The sequence below is a fragment of the Amborella trichopoda genome, chromosome 4 (assembly GCF_054954075.1).
Source record: "Amborella trichopoda isolate Santa Cruz 75 chromosome 4, AtrichopodaSantaCruz75HAP2 v2.0, whole genome shotgun sequence".
In the NCBI taxonomy this organism is placed as follows: Eukaryota; Viridiplantae; Streptophyta; class Magnoliopsida; order Amborellales; family Amborellaceae; genus Amborella; species Amborella trichopoda.
The window spans coordinates 59,402,804-59,423,338 of record NC_142339.1 but is presented as its reverse complement, the minus strand read 5'-3'; the positions used below and the strand labels follow the sequence as shown (position 1 = coordinate 59,423,338).

The window sequence follows — 20,535 nt, the reverse complement described above, 5'->3', positions numbered from 1 at the left end:
TTATAAGTGACACGGCACCGACCCGACCGGAACGGCCCACTTCAAAAACAATCCAATTAATATCTCAAACATGTGGTTCAAGAGATTTCTGTTAGCATCAATTCAATCTCATCTCGCTTTGATTCTTCAAGACGCCAACCCTATCCAAAACTCAAGTAAAACACCAAAACAAAATTTGACCTTGATTTATTTTACTTTTATTTGTTTCACATTTGGAACTAGTGTTTCAAAAACCTCTAAGCTCGCTCCCAATCACTCATATGTACTAGCTATTTGCTTAGGAGTATTTTAGGTAATTAATGCTCAATGGCCGATCCATATCAATCGATATCGGCAATCTAGAAGAATGTTGAAAAGTTAATAAAAATTTAAAAATAAAAAATAATTTATAGGCGGAATTTAGGGGAGAAATGAAAAAACATTAGAAAAGCAAAGAGAAAAAGAAAAAAATATAAAAGTTTTTTTTTTTTTTTTATTTGAGAGAGGAGGGGAGGGGGTTAGGATGCCTTTCCAAAACCAATTTAGTCCTACCCAATTCCCGGTCTAATTCTGCGACTGTTGATCCATATCACTGGATTTTGAAATATTGTTTCAACAGAGCTTTACAAGTTTGAGGAATTTTTGGATGATGATCAGTTCTAAAAAGTTCTACAGCATTTGGTGTATATTTTAATAATGATCTTAGATATTGACCTAGTCAATTAATTGCTTAACCATTCAAAAATGTATTTTAAAAAATGCCATTTTTTTTTTTACTAGAATCAAATCTACACATTTCTGACGCATTTGGTTGCATTTTAATTATAATAGGAGTAATGATCCTATGAGACCCTCCCACACCCATGTATGTAGAGCCCAAAGGGTCACCATTAAATTTGGGACAAATCTCCCATGTGATAATTTTTTTAGAGATATGTGCCAAATTTAATGAGGATCCTTGGAGGTCCTACACACATGGATTTGAGAGGGTCTCATAGGATCATTACTCATAATAATAGAGACCAAACTACCTCATGACTTAGTTTAGAAAATTTAAGTTGACTTATCTATGAGCTATTGAGTAGCTAATTGCAAGCAAGATGTGCTAGGTGAGAGATTAGTTGAAAATTAATGTTAAGACATTTTAAATAAATATCAATTTTTTTTATATTCCGCTTTTTAACTAATTGAATATTAACTTTATTGTTGTTTCATATTTCATCTTATCATTTATGCATTTTTGCTCAAGGCTTTTTGGATAACCTCAATACTAATATTAATTTTTCTCTCTTTGTTAGGAGTGATTAGCATGAAAATCAATTTCTAAATTCGTTTAAGTGTCTTCTCCTCGATAATAGATTACATTTAAGAAAATAGGATTTAGATAAACCAGTGATCAAAACATGGATTAGTGAGGTGGATCTTCTATCCTATGGATCCATGTCAGATTGTTGGATCAACGATCCAAATCAGTCTAAATTGGTTTGGATTAGGTACTTGAGAAATTTACAATTAAAAATAAGGAAAAAAAAGAGGGGATTCAGAAAAACTTAAAAAAACATTGGATAAGCTTTTGGATTTCTTTCAAGAACCAGTTTGGTCCCAGCAAATTCCTAGTCGGATTAACAATTCCTGATATAGCTCGATGAATATTCAAATATTGGGATAAACAAATAGAAAGAGACTTCCAAGGAGAATGAGATATAGGGACTTGAAAACAAACCAAAAAAACAAACAAAGAGAAAAAGAAAAAGAACAACGACGATAATAGAATTTATTAGTGGTGTTTAGAGAATTTATAATTTGTAAGTGACATAAGAAGGATAGCGATTTCATTTTAGGTACTAAACATGACCCATTGGTGGATCCACGCCCTCTTCATCACATACATTCAATTACTGAAACCATGGAGACAGAGATTGATAACTTCCAAAAACATGAAATGACCTGGCAAGGTTGGCAATGGGGAAATGGGTTAGGGTGTGGACCCAAATATTGGAATATGCGGTTCATATCGGGCTTTATATAATTTTGAATCCGACCTAGTTGAAGTCTAGGTCTGGACACATTCTAGACCTTATTAAGTTGGGTGGGGTCTGGATGTCGATATGACCTGACTCGAGATAGCTGTATGTGCTATATATGCATAGTTATTTAATATAATATAGTAAAATGTATTTTCTTTTTATCTAGACATGGACCCGACCTAGCTGTTCGAGTCCTATTCCGATGAACTAGACTTGACACAAGTGGTCTGAGTTGAGTTTGGGTTAAGCTAAAACCTGGTCCAAGTTGGAGTCAGACTCAACACACCTACGGTAAGTGGGTTTTACCATCTCTTCATTACCATACATGATTGGACCGGAATCTCCAATATGACCATGTTTTTTCTGCTTCATCTTCTCTCCGCTCAATATTCAGGCAAAAATCATTAAAATCGTTCAGAGGTCGACACCTCCTGCCTATCAGAATCATTCTCCTCCAAATGGGTTTCTCTTCTGTAAAAGATAACCACCAACGCATCCGAAGCTTGCAATCAGAGAGAGTTCACCATTTGGTTTCCGCCTGGGTTCACCTCCACAGACTGCTCCATTCGGTTCTTTCGGCTCCGGTGGTGCGGGGAGTGCCGGCTACTTCTTGATCGAGGGGGCGTAAAGTTTGGAGTTAAGGCGAAGCGTGTTTTTAGAGAGGAAGTTCGGGTGGAAGAAATGGGAGGAAGAGTCATCACGTCTTCTGGTTCTCCTCTTTGGGAGACGAGGGAGGTGGAAGATGATCACTATTTGTTTTGTCATGGGGCACCAGCGGTCGACCCATCCTAGAGAGGGAGACTCGTATTCTACACAAAAGTAAGTAGATTTCTCTCTCGTCATAGAGAGGGAGACTGGTATTCTACACAAAAGTAAGTAGATTTCTAATAGAGAGAGAGTAGTTTTCTCCACATTGAGAGAGAGACTGGTGAGTCCTATTTACTTAGAAGATTAGAGAGAGAAAGTAGAGAGAGGCAGTAGAGAGATCCACAAGTCGTTAGGGAGGATAAGGATAAGGGAAAATCGCATAAAACCCAAAAAAATGTACTTTTTAATTAATTTTCAATCTAACTTTTTCTAACAACTTCTTTCAAAAATAATGCTTTTTAGCAAACAACTCCAATAAATCATTTTCGAATCTCAATAAAATTATTTTTGGATCCCAATAAAAAGAACGTCAGATTGTACTTGTATAACGCGTACATAACAAATCATTTTCGTATCCCAATAAAAGAAAACGTCGGACTGCATTTATATAACCCCTTACTGCTCAATTCAAAATGCCATACCACCACTTTAAAACGCTGGACTGTCCCCTCAAAATGTTGTACCGTCAGACCGCCACTTTAAAACGCTGTACTGCCCCTTCAAAATGTTGTACCGCCACCTCAAACTGTCAGATTGTCCTTCAGAATATTGAACCGCTATTTCAAGACATCGGACGTCCCATTTCTCCAATAGCATAATCCCGGACCGCCATAATGAAACACTGGAATGCCCATTCCAGCAAAATAATCACGAGACTGCCTTTTCCAAATGCCAAACCGCCTTCTTCGGTGAAAATAATTTGTTAGGTAAAAGAATGGTATTTTGGTCAAAAATAATAATAATAATAATAATAATAATAAACTTTTGGTATTGGGTATTTTGTTAGAAAACATGGTTTTTTTGGAAAAGTTGTGAAAAGACAGTTAGGGTATGGGTAAATTACTTAAAAAGTTTATTTTTAGGGTTTTTTTGTTATTTTCCATTAGGATTAACTCTCTAATCTCGTTACCTCATATCTCTCTGTATCTTTAATCCACGAGACACATAAAGTATACCTAGAGTTTTTGGATCTTAGGTTTGGAGGGAGGTTATGTACCTAGAGTTTTGGAACTTAGGTTTGGAGGGAGGTATACAATGAGACCATCTCCTTTGGCTCACAATTACTTGCAACCATCCATGTAAATTTTGATTGCTTGGATGTAACACAAAGTTCGAACACATTTCTTTTGAAGTTTTGAAGTGTGAGTGTGGTAGACAAAATAAATTAAGCCACCAAATAGATCTATAAACATATGAATTTCTTTCCGAACCAAGTTGATCTATAAAGATATGAAAATTTTGAAAATAGGCGGTACAGATAATATATTGTAAGATGTATTATTTTTAGATTCAAAATCTTCTTTTTTCTTTTTTCATATTCATACATTCATCACGATGTCAATATGATCAATTAAAGGACTTTCCAACATCAAAACAGCTTTTTATGATGGATTTTTGCGATCACTTTATTTCTACTTTTTAAGGTTGCAACCTAACATAAACTTTTTCTGTTCTGGAAATTATAAGTCAAACAATTTTGTTTAATGACCACAACGTTAAAAGTTCACATTTTTTTAATTTTGATTAATAAATCTCAATTATTTTAATATTATAAAATAAAATTTATAATAGAAAAATATTATCAATTAATATACAAAAAAATTCAAATATATAAATAGTTTTAATCACAAATAGAGTCAATAGGATCATTCAATTATCTATCTAGCACTATAGGCGATCAAGTTAGTTATTAAGCATGAAGTCGGTGTTGTCTAAAATGGACCTCACTCGCCAGTAACCGGCGCGGATACGGTTGAATCACCTAGAAATTATATCAAAAGCATGTTTTAAAATTGAAAATAGAATAGCTTTTGACTATATTTAGTTAATATAAAGATCTCAATAATTTTTTTCACATTTATATTTCACATAAACTTTTATATTACATATAACTTAAATATAAATATAGATAATAGCATAATATATTAATGAGAAGAACATCTTGAGTTTTTTTGTTAATGTCGACTCTCTTTGGAAGATTTAATACATATTTCAGTCTTTACTTTTTTAAGGTGATTTAAATTTTATAAATGAGGTTAGAGAGAGAATTCTAATTTATAATAATATTTTAATTTTAAATAAATCTTTCACAATTATTTGTGATTCACATTAGAACCATATTTAAAATTGGAATTTAGCAATGCTCATAATTAGAATTTTTAAAAATAGGCATAAATAAATTATTAAATTAATTTCTGAGGGATAATTTGATAAATTACATATTGATATTTTATTTGTAGTCGAAGGTAAATACATAGAATTATTCACGTCTTTAATTATTTATCCATCACTTTATAGGTGATCAAATTAGTAAACTTAAAATTTAAAATAAAAAGTGTTGCGTTAAACTATATGATTACGTGAAATGATTTGATACAAAGACCTGATGTACTGTAACTTGCAGAAATGTCCATCTGAAAATAGTGTTAGAGAGGTCGACTCGAGCCGAGTACTCCGTCAAATTAGAAAAATATAAAACAAATCCAGAAAATATGAAATGTATGTTTAAAGTAAGATTAAGCAAAACACTTTAAAATGAATTTAAAAAGGTAATAAAAAATTTTTATTTTAAAAAGTCAACTCGTGATTGGGGGTATTTTTGAAAAAATCCACAAAAGATGTGAAAATAAGTATTTATGGCCAAAATACTTTTCAATCTTTGCCAAAATGATAAAAAAAAACATAATATATATATATATATATATATATATTACTTTGTTTTTGGATTTCATAAAAAAAAAATTTAATATCCCTAAGTGGGACATCCAACTCGAGGTAACTTAGTATTGCCAGGTTCCCGAGCCCAAGTCCTTAGCCTAACTACCCGGCACTCGGACTGAGTAGTCAAACAAATGGTTAGGGCGAGAGAACATACAAGTAAAAAGTTTTGTGCTCGATCCAAAAAAATTTTTAGCAAAGATCAATATACCCTCCTATATTTTGTGTAAATGTAGGGTGGCAATGGGGCCGGGTCAACCCGACTACCGGGCATGTCAACCCATGGAGTGGATAACTATTATTCTGGATGTGGTAGAATTATTTTATTAGATCGAATAAGTATATTAAGCTCGAATCTTGAGTATTCTCTTGTTTGACACTTGCGTCTACTATTTAGGTAAAATACCATCTTCTATTTTCACTAACCTATGTTTATTATTTAGGACGAACACCATCACCAATAAATAGGTAAAATACCATCTTCTATTTTCACTAACCTATGTTTATTATTTAGGAAGAACACCAGCACCAATTTTCAGTGAGAAACTGAAAGAAATCTCAAAAACAACAAAAATAGAAATGTAGAAATAAAAAGAATTTTAAAAAAGAAGGGGTATGCACAAGAAAAAATAGATCAACCGAAGACCTTTTCTTTTTTTGTTCGGAAGAAAAGGGCGATCCGAACAAAATAAATGAAAGAGAAGTGAATAGAAAAGAAAAAACAAAAACTTACTTTAATTTCAAAACATCATATAATAATAAAGTTGTATACTAGGACTTTAATTTCAAAACATTATATAATAATAAAGTTGTATACTAGGATCAGGAAGATAATAATGCATATAGAGATGAGAATCAAGAAGATTGGGAGTTGAAAACACTTCAAAAAGAGAAAATTTATTATCGTTTGAGAAACCCTTCGTTTGACTATGAATCGACCATTTCGATATATAAAAAATGACCAATATTTGCAAGATGTGAAATGTCCTAATTATTATTAACACATGTCCAAGTGATGGAAAACAAGTAAAATATCTTTCACATGTCCTCCCAGTTTGTCGATTTTAAGGAATGATACAAAGAAATGTCAAATGAACAAAAGAAGAGATAAGGTAAACACGGAATTCATAAAAGCTCAGGGGATATATTGTTTTGAATTTTCTGCAGAACAGGGAAAGATTGTGCAATGATCAAGATGAAAAACAATGCTCACCCAAAATGTATGATCCTTTTTAAATTGGTCCCAATGAGTTGGAACCGGGTGGGGTCCAGGTCAACCGGACCTGACCTAACCCACTACCACCCGTATGTACATAAAATTAACGAAGTGGCATTTAAAGTAATGATTAACAGTGAGACAGAGAGAGATTTAAAAGTAAAAGAGAGAGAGAGAGAGTGATTATAACTGTAAGAGAGAGTAATGGGCTAAGAGAGAGAAAGACTCGTAATGGGCTAACAGTAAGAGAGAGAGAGAGAAGGAATGTAATGGGCTAGTAGTACTATAGGCTATTAGCAGTAATTCTTGTAGCCCAACATTGAAAACATGAAACTTGCTAAATTATTTACCCCAACCTTGTGAATTTGACCCAAATCAAGGAATGCAAAAACATATGAAAGGCAAGCGACCTTCTTCACAAGAGAGAGAAAGGGGGAGCCAAATGCCAATAAAATTCAAAAGTTCTTTTTCTTAATCATAAAACCAGTTATTTGTGCACATTCAAGGGATCCCAGCCGACGATTTTCCACCATTTTTTTATGCAAAAAGATTTCGACCAAAATTCACCCTTGCCCATATTTCCATGTGCCCTTCTTTCTAATTATGCATTTTAGTCCATCTGGCAATTGTGTTCAAAATGACACACTAAAAGCTTGTATTTTTTATTCCAAACATGTTGAAGTAGATTTTACATATATACATAAAGTTTTGTGGCTATGATCTTTTGGGTTGGTTATTTTCATTTTTATGACATAATAAAAGGGGATTAAAAGCACTACAAACCATATTCCTATGTGTTATGCCTCTGGTTCTCACAGAGCATGTAAATGTAATCCTTGTCTAAGTGCTATTAAGGCCCAATATTGCATGGCCATTATGCAGTTTTCTTCTGCTTCTTAGACTGCCAGGCCTTTTGCTCGGCTCCGATCTTCTCCTGCACTCTCAAATGGAAACCGGGATGTGGCTCATAACTGAAGAACTTGTAAAGAACCTGAGGAAACACATGCAAACCCACCTGAGTTTATGAAACAGATACATAATCTCTCTGTCTCACTCTTTCTCTCTCCCTTGCTTAGCATACATACTTTATTTCATAGCCAAACTAAATTTATTTCATAACTAAACTAAAAACCAAAAAGTATAGTTAATCCAATGGACTACGGAAATCCACAGTGGGTTGGATCATCACCGTCTAGAAATGGATGGTGGGGGAGAGAGAGGAACCATCATCAGGGACAGGGTCATGCCATGTTCTGACCATTTACAGTTAACCATTTTGATGGATAGTGACGATCCAATGGATTATGATGGATAGTGACGATCCAATGGATTATGGTTTCTCCATGGTCTGTTGGAATATCACATGCTCATGTGCGTGTGGAGGGGTCTATCAAAGCTGATTTTTAGGAGGGAACATGCTGCTTATCTAGGAAGTAGTGTCTAGTAATCCTCACATTCTAAATTTCTTGGTTGGTAAAGTCTCATATTTTTGGGAATGATAAGACTAGAAAAATGGGACATTGATTATTACCTCCAACAATACAAAGAAAGGAGCCATCAAGAGAGCCTGTGCAGGGTTATCAAGAAGCGCAGGGGCTCGTTTCTGCAATAGTATTTACAAACAGCAGTTAAATGCTATCGTTTCTGCAATAGTATTTACAAACAGTAGTTAGATGCTATTAGCATAAACAATCAAAATATATATATATACATATATATATATAGATATATATATATATATATATATATATATATATATATATATATGGGAAAGGTTGAGGTTAGCCCAGTAGCTCACAGGTATATAAAAACCCAACGACCTAAATTGAATCTGGGCCAATCTAATGGTCATGAACTCATTTCGTATATGAATTTTAATGTTTTCTACAAATCCAAATCACTTGAAATTTTGAGCGTGTATTTTATAAAAATAGGAGAATCTTACAAAAATATCAAAGTTAGCTCACTAGCTCACAACTACATATGAGCCCAACGGCTTAAATTGAATCTAGACCAATCTGATGGTCACGACCTCATTTCGTAATTGAATTTTAATATGCTTTTTACAAATCCAAATCACTTAAAATTTTGGGCATGTATTATTTAAAAATAAGAGATTATTATAAAACTATTAAAAAAATAATTTGTAAAAAATAAATGAACCAAAATACCCTCGAAACATTTCAAAGATATTTTGATTAATTTAATTTTTACAAATTATTTTTCTAATATTTTTATTAGGTGCGCCTTGATGAGAAGAATGGAGGCCTAAAGTTTCAAATGATTTGGGTTTATAAAAAAAAAGAAACTGAAATTTAAATACGAAATGAAGTCGTGATTGTCAGATCGGCCCAAATTCAATCTGGGCCGTTGGGTTAATATGTAGTAGTGAGCTAGTGGACTAACCTCAGCTATATATATATATATATGTGTGTGTGTGTGTGTGTGTGTGTGTGTGTCCTTTGAGACAATGAACAAGCCCCAATTTCCTTTATGCTAATCAATAAAAGAAGGGGCACACATAGTAAGACATGAGACAGCTAAAATGTAACATTTACCTCAAACACTCCATGGCCAATGAACTGACCAGTCCAGCAAAATAACTGTGCTGCCAGAACCACCTGAATTTGGAATAGCCACTAGAACCGTGAGATTCAACTTAAAAATGGCATAGAAAGTAAGAAGATATTCTTCTTCTTTCATAGACAACAATTATACAAGACGTGGTCTCTATATTGCTTCAATAGAAAATTCATTACATATAACATTCCTATAAGTGATCTCCAAAACTAAAAATAGAAAAAATAACAGTAAGAATTAACTAAATAACTAGCCCAAATTGACTCAACTCATAAAGCCTGGGAATCCCCACCTTGGACGATTTTGTGTCACATAGACGAATAAGACCCATACTTGGTCAGCAACCAGCAAGTTAGACCTTGTAGTACATTTAAAATTTTAAGACAATATGAAGGAAACAGCGGGTTTCACCTAGGTTTATTCCTTGCGTTTTAAAAAACAGCTTGGGCTTCAAGCAACTTGTTCAGTCTGAACAAGGCTCAGCTGCAAGAACCTCATATTATTTCTTCAAAAACTAGTTGACACGTTGAATATTCTTAAATTAAAGTCCTCCCCACATGCATTCTTTCTCCTTGTTCCAGAAGTTATGTCTAAGCTAAATAATTCCATGTTCCTCTTTTGGTGATTTTTCCACATTGTTAAAGGAGCTTTTTAAAAGGATCCCTTGGAAGAATCTGACCTCACAATTAAACAAAGAAAAGTAGATTATAAGTTATTTCAATATTTGAATTTTCATAAAGGTACATTCTAATTGTATAAACTAATTATTTAAGAATTAAGCTGAGTTTTCATTTTTTTATTTCATCATGACAATAGGTCTAATTTGTTCACAGTCAGACAATGATAGAAATGTAGCTAATTCTATGCGGTTTTATTATGATGTCATATCTTTACTACTGGATTCAAATAACTTTGAAATATGGAGGTAAATGGTGAGAATTTAGGGAACCTTCAACACAAATTATCAAATGAATTATTGTACAGATAATTCAAAAAACCCAAAAGTTTGACAAGTCTGACTTGCCTCGTCCTATGGGCAACGCTGACTCGCCCTAAGTTATAAATACAGGTCAGGGTACATAAAAAACCCAAAAAATAGTAAAAAAATATGGGATTGTAGCGTAAATTTTTTATATATAATTTGGATTTTTTGGCAAATAATGGTGAGTTTTTATTGCCATAATCTTTATTTTTATTTTCCATGTTTTTGGATTTTTAAAAATGTCCCCAACTATAAATTGAAATTTTTTAGATCCATTTTTCCATACCTTTTTAAGCTTATTTGAAAATTTAAAAGTTGCTTTTGGTTTTATTTAACTTTTTCTACAGTTATTATTTTCATATTTTTTCCTTTGTTTTTTAAATTTCTCTAGGGCTTTTGGCCTTGTAGGGTACTCCTGTGTACTCACCTCGCGCCACGGCTGAGTACCTGGCCCAAAGCGAGTTCCTAAACACTAATTTATAATGAAATTTAGAGAAAATGATTGATATAAGCAGAACCAATGAGCCTCTCATGATTATTATTTGGAAAAAGGAGTAACTGTAAAGCCTCGATGATTTTCATAGCGGTTCTGTTGCAAAAGAGTTGTAACAGAATCAACACAATGAAGAAGGGAGGCTTTAGGTGTCATAGGGTGATGTGGAGAGGTTGAGGGAGTTATATTAGCATCTCCATCTATCTCTAAACTCCCCGAAACTTTGAGGGAGTAAAACTGACCCAGATGCATGACATGTCAAAGGAAAGATTCACCAGCAGCAAGAGAATAAACAGTAGTATGGGAAGGTCAGAAACTCAAGCAGACCCAAAGAAAGGCCACAGTGTTGAATTCCATAAATATAGAAGACATCAGTCTTAAATTTATTATTTATTTTTTAAATAAAAGAAACAGCAATGGCTTGTGAGCTATTGTCATTCAGGTGAGTCAGCCAAGCCAATATGCAACTTGGTGTCGTTTCATGAGTTGTTTTCTTTATCTATAGAGCCAACTCAAGCCAATCTCGACCAACTTGCACGAGTCTGCAACCAATGTTCAGTAGGAGAAGGTCATAGATAATGGACAGATAATGTACGTAACTGAAGTTCAAAGATGAAAACACAACACAACCCAGAAAAAGAAACTCCTTAAATTGGTTCAAAGACCATTGGAAACCATATCTGCAATTTGGGAGGGCATGGCATATACAAGGTTTAAAAATTCATTTATTCTTTTTGTCATTGTTTTTTCCAGTGAGACCCGGGACTGATCCGAGCCGAGTTGGCATGGGAAAGTCCTAGTTTTCTACCCTTGAGTGTAACCTAATAGAGAGCTATGATAAATATAGGATTCCTTCTAAGGAGCTGGGGAAAAATGAAGTTTGCAACTAAAAGGTGAAATGATTTCTATAAAATGGGAGTGGAGACTCATAATTCATAAGTCAAGAAGAACATTTTGCCAGTCGAAAGAACTTGAATCACAAGGATATCATGGGTAAAGTTTTTGGATGAGTTATCAGAACAATGGGGATAGGGAAGTAGAGAGATTAGCAAGTCACAATGTTTCTAGGAAAAAAGCAATGTAAGGTGAAGACGATAGAAAATGGAATCAGAATGTCAAAGAGTGGCATATCTGAATGACTAAGACAACAAAAGCATGGATCAAAAGAAAACTCTAACTTGAATTCAAGAGTTTCTCGATCTACTGTCAGTGAGTAGGGTATCTCCTCTACCACTGATCCAACTGGACGTCTTTAAAAGTCCGTAACAGTTGTTTACTATCTTGGTTGTAACAGCTGGTTAACACATGCAAAAGAAGAAAGACAAGTTCTTGAACATTCAAAGAGGGTGGTCAGGAAAACTGGTGATTGTGCTTGTAAGGAGCCTAGGAGGACTGGCAAGAAGGTAGAAGGAAGAAGAGTAGTGGAGAGGGATGCTCTGCACCCCAAGGATGTGGTGTCTAGGAGAGGGTTTGCCATTGTAATTTTGAATATATAGTGGTAAGGTTGGTAAACTTTATGAAACCACTAGTCATTTCTATCCTGCTTGAGAAAAAAGATTCAAAAACTATACAAAGATCTTGAAACAAGAGGTATACATGTAAAGCATTCAGAAAGCTGAGCAAGGGTAAAATGTAAAGATAAATATGAAAGGGAGCTATAGAACCCCACGTATCCAATAATTATGAAATACAGTGAGGAAAAAAAGGCGTGGCACATGTGACTAATAAAGTTATTGTTTGAAAAAAAAAAGCTTTGAACTTGGAACATTACAAGGTGTGGATGCCTCAATAAGACGGTGCTATATTAGATACGTATAGATCTTTATCAGGTACAAGGAAGAATGGGAAGGCTAACCATGGCCCAATTGGTGGTATCTTTACAGTTTGGGAGGGGAACAAGATTGGGGCCAAAGGAATCCATGTCCTGAAGTTCTATTTTGATGGGAGCTCATTTCATTGCTAGACGGTTTCCAGTGGCTGCACATGATCTCATTGATTAAATATTGTGTATACACGAAAAGCATAAGAGGAGAGTTGGAGATGATCAAATCATGTGATGAAGCCAGTGCATAGGGTGATGGCACTCAATGCTCACCCATTTTGCATTTGAGAAGTATGATTCATGTAGAGTTATGTTGGTTATGACTTTTGCAGCATTTTTTCTAAATTCCTGGATGTAACAATCATGAGGGATTTTTAAGAATCCTTAATTTGCAAGGGAAATATGAAGAATTGTGCACTGGAGATTGATGAATTATACTGTTAAAACAAAACTAATCTCTTGGAAGCCACAGTGTATTAGAATTATGACAACAAATCCTAGCTCAAAACTAATGAAATTAAAGTGCCATAACTCAAGATATGCTCCTTAGGAATTCAGAACTAAATTAATTCCTCAAATGAATCAAAGTATGGGAATGGATGGATATTTATGTGACAAGCCCCACTTCTCAACGCATAACATTTTGCAAGGCATTTATCTTATTTGAAGACCAGCTAATAGAAGTGCATTTCAGCTACCAAACTTGAAACCTCGTCCTTTGAGCTTTGCCACAGAGTGGAGCTCCTATTCCAGAGCAATTATATCTGAATTCCCTCAATTCAGGAAAGAGCAAGTCTGCTTAGAAAGAATATCACCATGTTTTGAACCACAGTTCAAAGACCATACCAGTGGTACGCATTCCTTTACCAAATGGCAATAACTATGGGCCAAACCGCACTTTATCCTGATAGATAAACCATCTTCTTAAGAATAATTAAGAAAGTTAAAAGTCATGGCTCTTGATAGGGCTGAGAATTTACCCGGTCCGGATCTGAAACCCAAAATTAGGATCCTATTCGGATCCGGGTATGGATCCAAGCTTTGAATCCATAATACCAATCTGGATCCAAAATCTAGATCTCAATAGCAATTTGGGTCGGATCCAGATATAGGTGGATCCTATCCGGATCCGATCCGGATCGGACCCAATTGTTGAAAATAATATATATATATATATATTATAATTTATATTTATTAATTATATATAATATATAACTTTTATAGTTACATTTTAACTTTATAATATACAAAATTGGAACAGATCCAGATCTGGATCCTATACAGCTTCGGATCCGAATATTTTGGATCTGATCAGATTCGGATCAAGTGTATACTTTTTGGACACGGACCCGATCTGGAAAATTCTCTGCCCTAGCTCTTGAGACTAGATTGAAGAGTAAAGAATACGGGTAATACACAACCTGGCCTGGAAATGCTTCATTTCTCATCCTAACATTTTCAGGTCCACTTTCCCAAAAAAAAAAAAAAGAGATTCACAGGTCTACAATATAAATCTATCAACCAGGGTGAAATTACAACTCCTGCTAGATATGGATTATTCACCTCCAAGATGAATCATCACTAAAAGCACTAATTGCAATTTAGATGAAGCATAAGCTCTTCAAAAAACTATAAGTAATTTTAAAATGCCCAAAAAAGAGTTTTAAAAAAATACAAAAAAAATGTATTTTCCAAAGAAATTAAGGGAAGCACATAAAACCAAAAGAAGAAGGAAAAGAAATCACAGAAAGCCAACAAAAAATTTGAATGGAAACGAATACCAGGATCCTTAATCACTAAAGAAAACCCAACAAATAAAATCTCAAGCCAACGAATATCAGGTCACTTAATTCTTTAAGGAGGGGGTTTGATTAATAGAAATAAGGAAGAAGAAAACATAAAAATATAAATTAAAAAAAAAATTCCATGAGAGTACCATATCTGTCACACTGTCAAAGTCACAAACAAATCACTCGAAAATTCAAAAATAATAACAAAAAAAAAGGACAAAATATTTGGAAATTTTTTCTAAAATTCACCCAATCAACTGATAAACTACAGATACCAAACTGAAATCAAGAACACGATACATCAAATGATCACATGATATTAAAAAAAATAATCGCATACTATTCAAAAACATGAAGCAAAACAAAAATAAAAGGCTAGAGAGTGAGATTGAATTGTCCCTTACCTTCCAAGCTAGAGAGAAGCCAAGTCGATGAGCGAGAAAGGCGCTGTTCACCCAACAAAGAAGACAGAGAAAAGCAGCAAGAGACCCCGCCTTCTTGTCCAATGAAACATAGAAAATCCCATAAACCAGAGCGAAAAAGAAACCCAAATTGGGTACCAAATTTTCATGGAAGTCAAAAATAGGAAACAGAGAAGGCGTAAAGGCCATCAAAATCAAATTGGTATAAAAGATAGGCCAAACAAACAAAGTATGAATAATAATATTAATTGGGTCGCTGTGATAAGCCCCATAGAACGCAAAGTGCTTCTCTAAATCAAATAACGAACCCCTAGCCATTCAAAAAGTTCAGATTTAACCCAGAAAATTATGAAGCAATAATATACAGGGCAAAATTGAATACAAAACAATAGAGAAATTGGCGTGAAAAAACAGAGAGTTAGAGACTATAACGGATTCTGACGTATTAAATGAGGAGAAATCTGGAACAGAGGAATATCGTACAAAGCTTGGAGAGAGAACTGGGTTAGGTTGGTACCGGTGGTTTGGTTTATTTTAGAGAGAGAGAGAGGATTATTGGTGCAGAGAGAAAGAGAGAGAGAGAGTGGTTTTAATGGTTGGGATTGAATAAACGCAAAGGTAAAGGGATGTGAAAGCATGGGTTATCGCGCCAAAGGAGAATGGCGTCAGAATCGCTGTTTTGAGAGAGAGACAGGTTCCTCGTTTTCTGGTTGAGGACCTCTCCAAGTTTTCGCCAAAAGTTCGGTGACTTTGTTTCGGACTAATGTTTCGGTTGTTTCATGGCGTCGTGCCTTGTGGTCCAGGGGTTTCAGTAAGGAAAAAGTTTTATAAGTGGCACGGCACCGACCCGACCGGAACGGCCCACTTCAAAAACAATCCAATTAATATCTCAAACATGTGGTTCAATAGATTTCTGTTAGCATCAATTCAATCTCATCTCACTTTGATTCTTCAAGACGCCAACCCTATCCAAAACTCAAGTAAAACACCAAAACAAAATTTGACCTTGATTTATTTTACTTTATTTGTTTCACATTTGGAACTAGTGTTTCAAAAATCTCTAAGCTCGCTCCCAATCACTCATATGTACTAGCTATTTGCTTAGGAGTATTTTAGGTAATTAATGCTCAATGGCCGATCCATGTCAATCGATATCGGCAATCTAGAAGAATGTTGAAAAGTTAATAAAAATTTAAAAATAAAAAATAATTTATAGGCGGAATTTGGAGGAGATATGAAAAAACATTAGAAAAGCAAAGAGTAAAAGAAAAAAATATAAAAGTTTTTTTTTTTTTTTTATTTGAGAGAGGAGGGGAGGGGGTTAGGATGCCTTTCCAAAACCAATTTAGTCCTACCCAATTCCCGGTCTAATTCTGCGACTCTTGATCCATATCACTGGATTTTGAAATATTGTTTCAACAGAGCTTTACAAGTTTGAGAAATTTTTGGATGATGATCGGTTCTAAAAAGTTCTACAGCATTTGGTGTATATTTTAATAATGATCTTAGATATTGACCTAGTCAATTAATTGCTTAACCATTCAAAATTGTATTTTAAAGAATGCCATTTTTTTTTTTACTAGAATCAAATCTACACATTTCTGACGCATTTGGTTGCATTTTAATTATAATAGGAGTAATGATCCTATGAGACCCTCCCACACCCATGTATGTAGGGCCCAAAGGGTCACCATTAAATTTGGGACAAATCTCCCATGTGATAACTTTTTTAGAGATATGTGCCAAATTTAATGCGATCTTTGGAGGTCCTACACACATGGATTTGAGAGGGTCTCATAGGATCATTACTCATAATAATAGAGACCAAACTACCCCATGACTTAGTTTAGAAATTTTAAGTTGACTTATCTATGAGCTTTTAGTAGCTAATTGCAAGCAAGATGTGCTAGGTGAGAGATTTAGTTGAAAATTAATGTTAAGACATTTTAAATAAATATCAATTTTTTTTATATTCCGCTTTTTAACTAATTGAATATTAACTTTATTGTTGTTTCATATTTCATCTTATCATTTATGCATTTTTGCTCAAGGCTTTTTGGATAACCTCAATACTAATATTAATTTTTCTCTCTTTGTTAGGAGTGATTAGCATGAAAATCAATTTCTAAATTCGTTTAAGTGTCTTCTCCTCGATAATAGATTACATTTAAGAAAATAGGATTTAGATAAACCAGTGATCAAAACATGGATTAGTGAGGTGGATCTTCTATCCTATGGATCCATGTCAGATTGTTGGATCAACGATCCAAATCAGTCTAAATTGGTTTGGATTAGGTACTTGAGAAATTTACAATTAAAAATAAGGAAAAAAAAGAGGGGATTCAGAAAAACTTAAAAAAACATTGGATAAGCTTTTGGATTTCTTTCAAGAACCAGTTTGGTCCCAGCAAATTCCTAGTCGGATTAACAATTCCTGATATAGCTCGATGAATATTCAAATATTGGGATAAACAAATAGAAAGAGACTTCCAAGGAGAATGAGATATAGGGACTTGAAAACAAACCAAAAAAACAAACAAAGAGAAAAAGAAAAAGAACAACGACGATAATAGAATTTATTAGTGGTGTTTAGAGAATTTATAATTTGTAAGTGACATAAGAAGGATAGCGATTTCATTTTAGGTACTAAACATGACCCATTGGTGGATCCACGCCCTCTTCATCACATACATTCAATTACTGAAACCATGGAGACAGAGATTGATAACTTCCAAAAACATGAAATGACCTGGCAAGGTTGGCAATGGGGAAATGGGTTAGGGTGTGGACCCAAATATTGGAATATGCGGTTCATATCGGGCTTTATATAATTTTGAATCCGACCTAGTTGAAGTCTAGGTCTGGACACATTCTAGACCTTATTAAGTTGGGTGGGGTCTGGATGTCGATATGACCTGACTCGAGATAGCTGTATGTGCTATATATGCATAGTTATTTAATATAATATAGTAAAATGTATTTTCTTTTTATCTAGACATGGACCCGACCTAGCTGTTCGAGTCCTATTCCGATGAACTAGACTTGACACAAGTGGTCTGAGTTGAGTTTGGGTTAAGCTAAAACCTGGTCCAAGTTGGAGTCAGACTCAACACACCTACGGTAAGTGGGTTTTACCATCTCTTCATTACCATACATGATTGGACCGGAATCTCCAACATGACCATGTTTTTTCTGCTTCATCTTCTCTCCGCTCAATATTCAGGCAAAAATCATTAAAATCGTTCAGAGGTCGACACCTCCTGCCTATCAGAATCATTCTCCTCCAAATGGGTTTCTCTTCTGTAAAAGATAACCACCAACGCATCCGAAGCTTGCAATCAGAGAGAGTTCACCATTTGGTTTCCGCCTGGGTTCACCTCCACAGACTGCTCCATTCGGTTCTTTCGGCTCCGGTGGTGCGGGGAGTGCCGGCTACTTCTTGATCGAGGGGGCGTAAAGTTTGGAGTTAAGGCGAAGCGTGTTTTTAGAGAGGAAGTTCGGGTGGAAGAAATGGGAGGAAGAGTCATCACGTCTTCTGGTTCTCCTCTTTGGGAGACGAGGGAGGTGGAAGATGATCACTATTTGTTTTGTCATGGGGCACCAGCGGTCGACCCATCCTAGAGAGGGAGACTCGTATTCTACACAAAAGTAAGTAGATTTCTCTCTCGTCATAGAGAGGGAGACTGGTATTCTACACAAAAGTAAGTAGATTTCTAATAGAGAGAGAGTAGTTTTCTCCACATTGAGAGAGAGACTGGTGAGTCCTATTTACTTAGAAGATTAGAGAGAGAAAGTAGAGAGAGGCAGTAGAGAGATCCACAAGTCGTTAGGGAGGATAAGGATAAGGGAAAATCGCATAAAACCCAAAAAAATGTACTTTTTAATTAATTTTCAATCTAACTTTTTCTAACAACTTCTTTCAAAAATAATGCTTTTTAGCAAACAACTCCAATAAATCATTTTCGAATCTCAATAAAATTATTTTTGGATCCCAATAAAAAGAACGTCAGATTGTACTTGTATAACGCGTACATAACAAATCATTTTCGTATCCCAATAAAAGAAAACGTCGGACTGCATTTATATAACCCCTTACTGCTCAATTCAAAATGCCATACCACCACTTTAAAACGCTGGACTGTCCCCTCAAAATGTTGTACCGTCAGACCGCCACTTTAAAACGCTGTACTGCCCCTTCAAAATGTTGTACCGCCACCTCAAACTGTCAGATTGTCCTTCAGAATATTGAACCGCTATTTCAAGACATCGGACGTCCCATTTCTCCAATAGCATAATCCCGGACCGCCATAATGAAACACTGGGATGCCCATTCCAGCAAAATAATCACGAGACTGCCTTTTCCAAATGCCAAACCGCCTTCTTCGGTGAAAATAATTTATTAGGTAAAAGAATGGTATTTTGGTCAAAAATAATAATAATAATAATAATATAATAATAATAATAATAATAATAATAAACTATTGGTATTGGGTATTTTGTTAGAAAACATGGTTTTTTTGGAAAAGTTGTAAAAAGACAGTTAGGGTATGGGTAAATTACTTAAAAAGTTTATTTTTAGGGTTTTTTTGTAATTTTCTATTAGGATTAACTCTCTAATCTCGTTACCTCATATCTCTCTGTATCTTTAATCCACGAGACACATAAAATATACCTAGAGTTTTTGGATCTTAGGTTTGGAGGGAGGTTATGTACCTAGAGTTTTGGAACTTAGGTTTGGAGGGAGGTATACAATGAGACCATCTCCTTTGGCTCACAATTACTTGCAACCATCCATGTAAAATTTGATTGTTTGGATGTAACACAAAGTTCGAACACATTTCTTTTGAAGTGTGAGCGTGGTAGATAAAATAAATTAAGCCACCAAATAGATCTATAAACATATGAATTTCTTTCCGAACCAAGTTGATCTATAAAGATATGAAAATTTTGAAAATAGGCGGTACAAATAATATATTGCAAGATGTATTATTTTTAGATTCAAAATCTTCTTTTTTTTTTTTTTCATATTCATACATACATCACGAGGTCAATATGATCAATTAAAAGACTTTCCAACATCAAAACAGCCTTTTATGATGGATTTTTGCGGTCACTTTATTTCTACTTTTTAAGGTTGCCACCTAACATAAACTTTATCTGATCTGGAAATTATAAGTCAAACAATTTTGTTTAATGACCACAACTTTAAAAGTTCACATTTTTTTAATTTTGATTAATAAATCTCAATTATTTTAATATTATAAAATAAAATTTATAATAGAAAAATATTATCAATTAATATACAAAAAATTCAAATATATAAATAGTTTTAATCACAAATAGAGTCAATAGGATCATTCAATTATCTATCTAGCACTATAGGCGATCAAGTTAGTTATTAAGCATGAAGTCGGTGTTGTCTAAAATGGACCTCACTCGCCAGTAACCTGCGCGGATACGGTTGAATCACCTAGAAATTATATCAAAAGCATGTTTTAAAATTGAAAATAGAATACCATTTGACTATATTTAGTTAATATAAAGATCTCAATAATTTTTTTAACATTTATATTTCACATAAATTTTTATATTACATATAACTTAAATATAAATATAGATAATATCATAATATATTAATG

General features: G+C 34.2%; 1 protein-coding gene and 2 long non-coding RNA genes across 3 annotated transcripts; 2 read left to right on the top strand and 1 right to left on the bottom strand.

The window, feature by feature from the left end:
- Positions 1-2,163: 2,163 nt before the first annotated feature.
- Positions 2,164-3,178, top strand: LOC148782657 (uncharacterized). The gene is made up of 2 exons (XR_016055099.1): positions 2,164-2,297; positions 2,401-3,178. It is a non-coding gene; the product is annotated as an uncharacterized LOC148782657 (long non-coding RNA).
- A 4,267-nt stretch (positions 3,179-7,445) lies between these two features.
- LOC148782656 (2-hydroxy-palmitic acid dioxygenase MPO1-like) lies at positions 7,446-15,414 on the bottom strand. Its single transcript, XM_088866177.1, has 4 exons — positions 14,879-15,414; positions 9,366-9,428; positions 8,339-8,410; positions 7,446-7,798 (listed from the first exon to the last, which is right to left on the bottom strand). Exons 1-4 carry the CDS (start codon positions 15,212-15,214, stop codon positions 7,682-7,684), a joined length of 588 nt encoding a protein of 195 aa, XP_088722303.1. The 5' UTR covers positions 15,215-15,414; the 3' UTR covers positions 7,446-7,681.
- Positions 15,415-17,882: 2,468 nt separating this feature from the next.
- Positions 17,883-18,897, top strand: LOC148782655 (uncharacterized). The gene is made up of 2 exons (XR_016055098.1): positions 17,883-18,016; positions 18,120-18,897. It is a non-coding gene; the product is annotated as an uncharacterized LOC148782655 (long non-coding RNA).
- Positions 18,898-20,535: the final 1,638 nt, after the last annotated feature.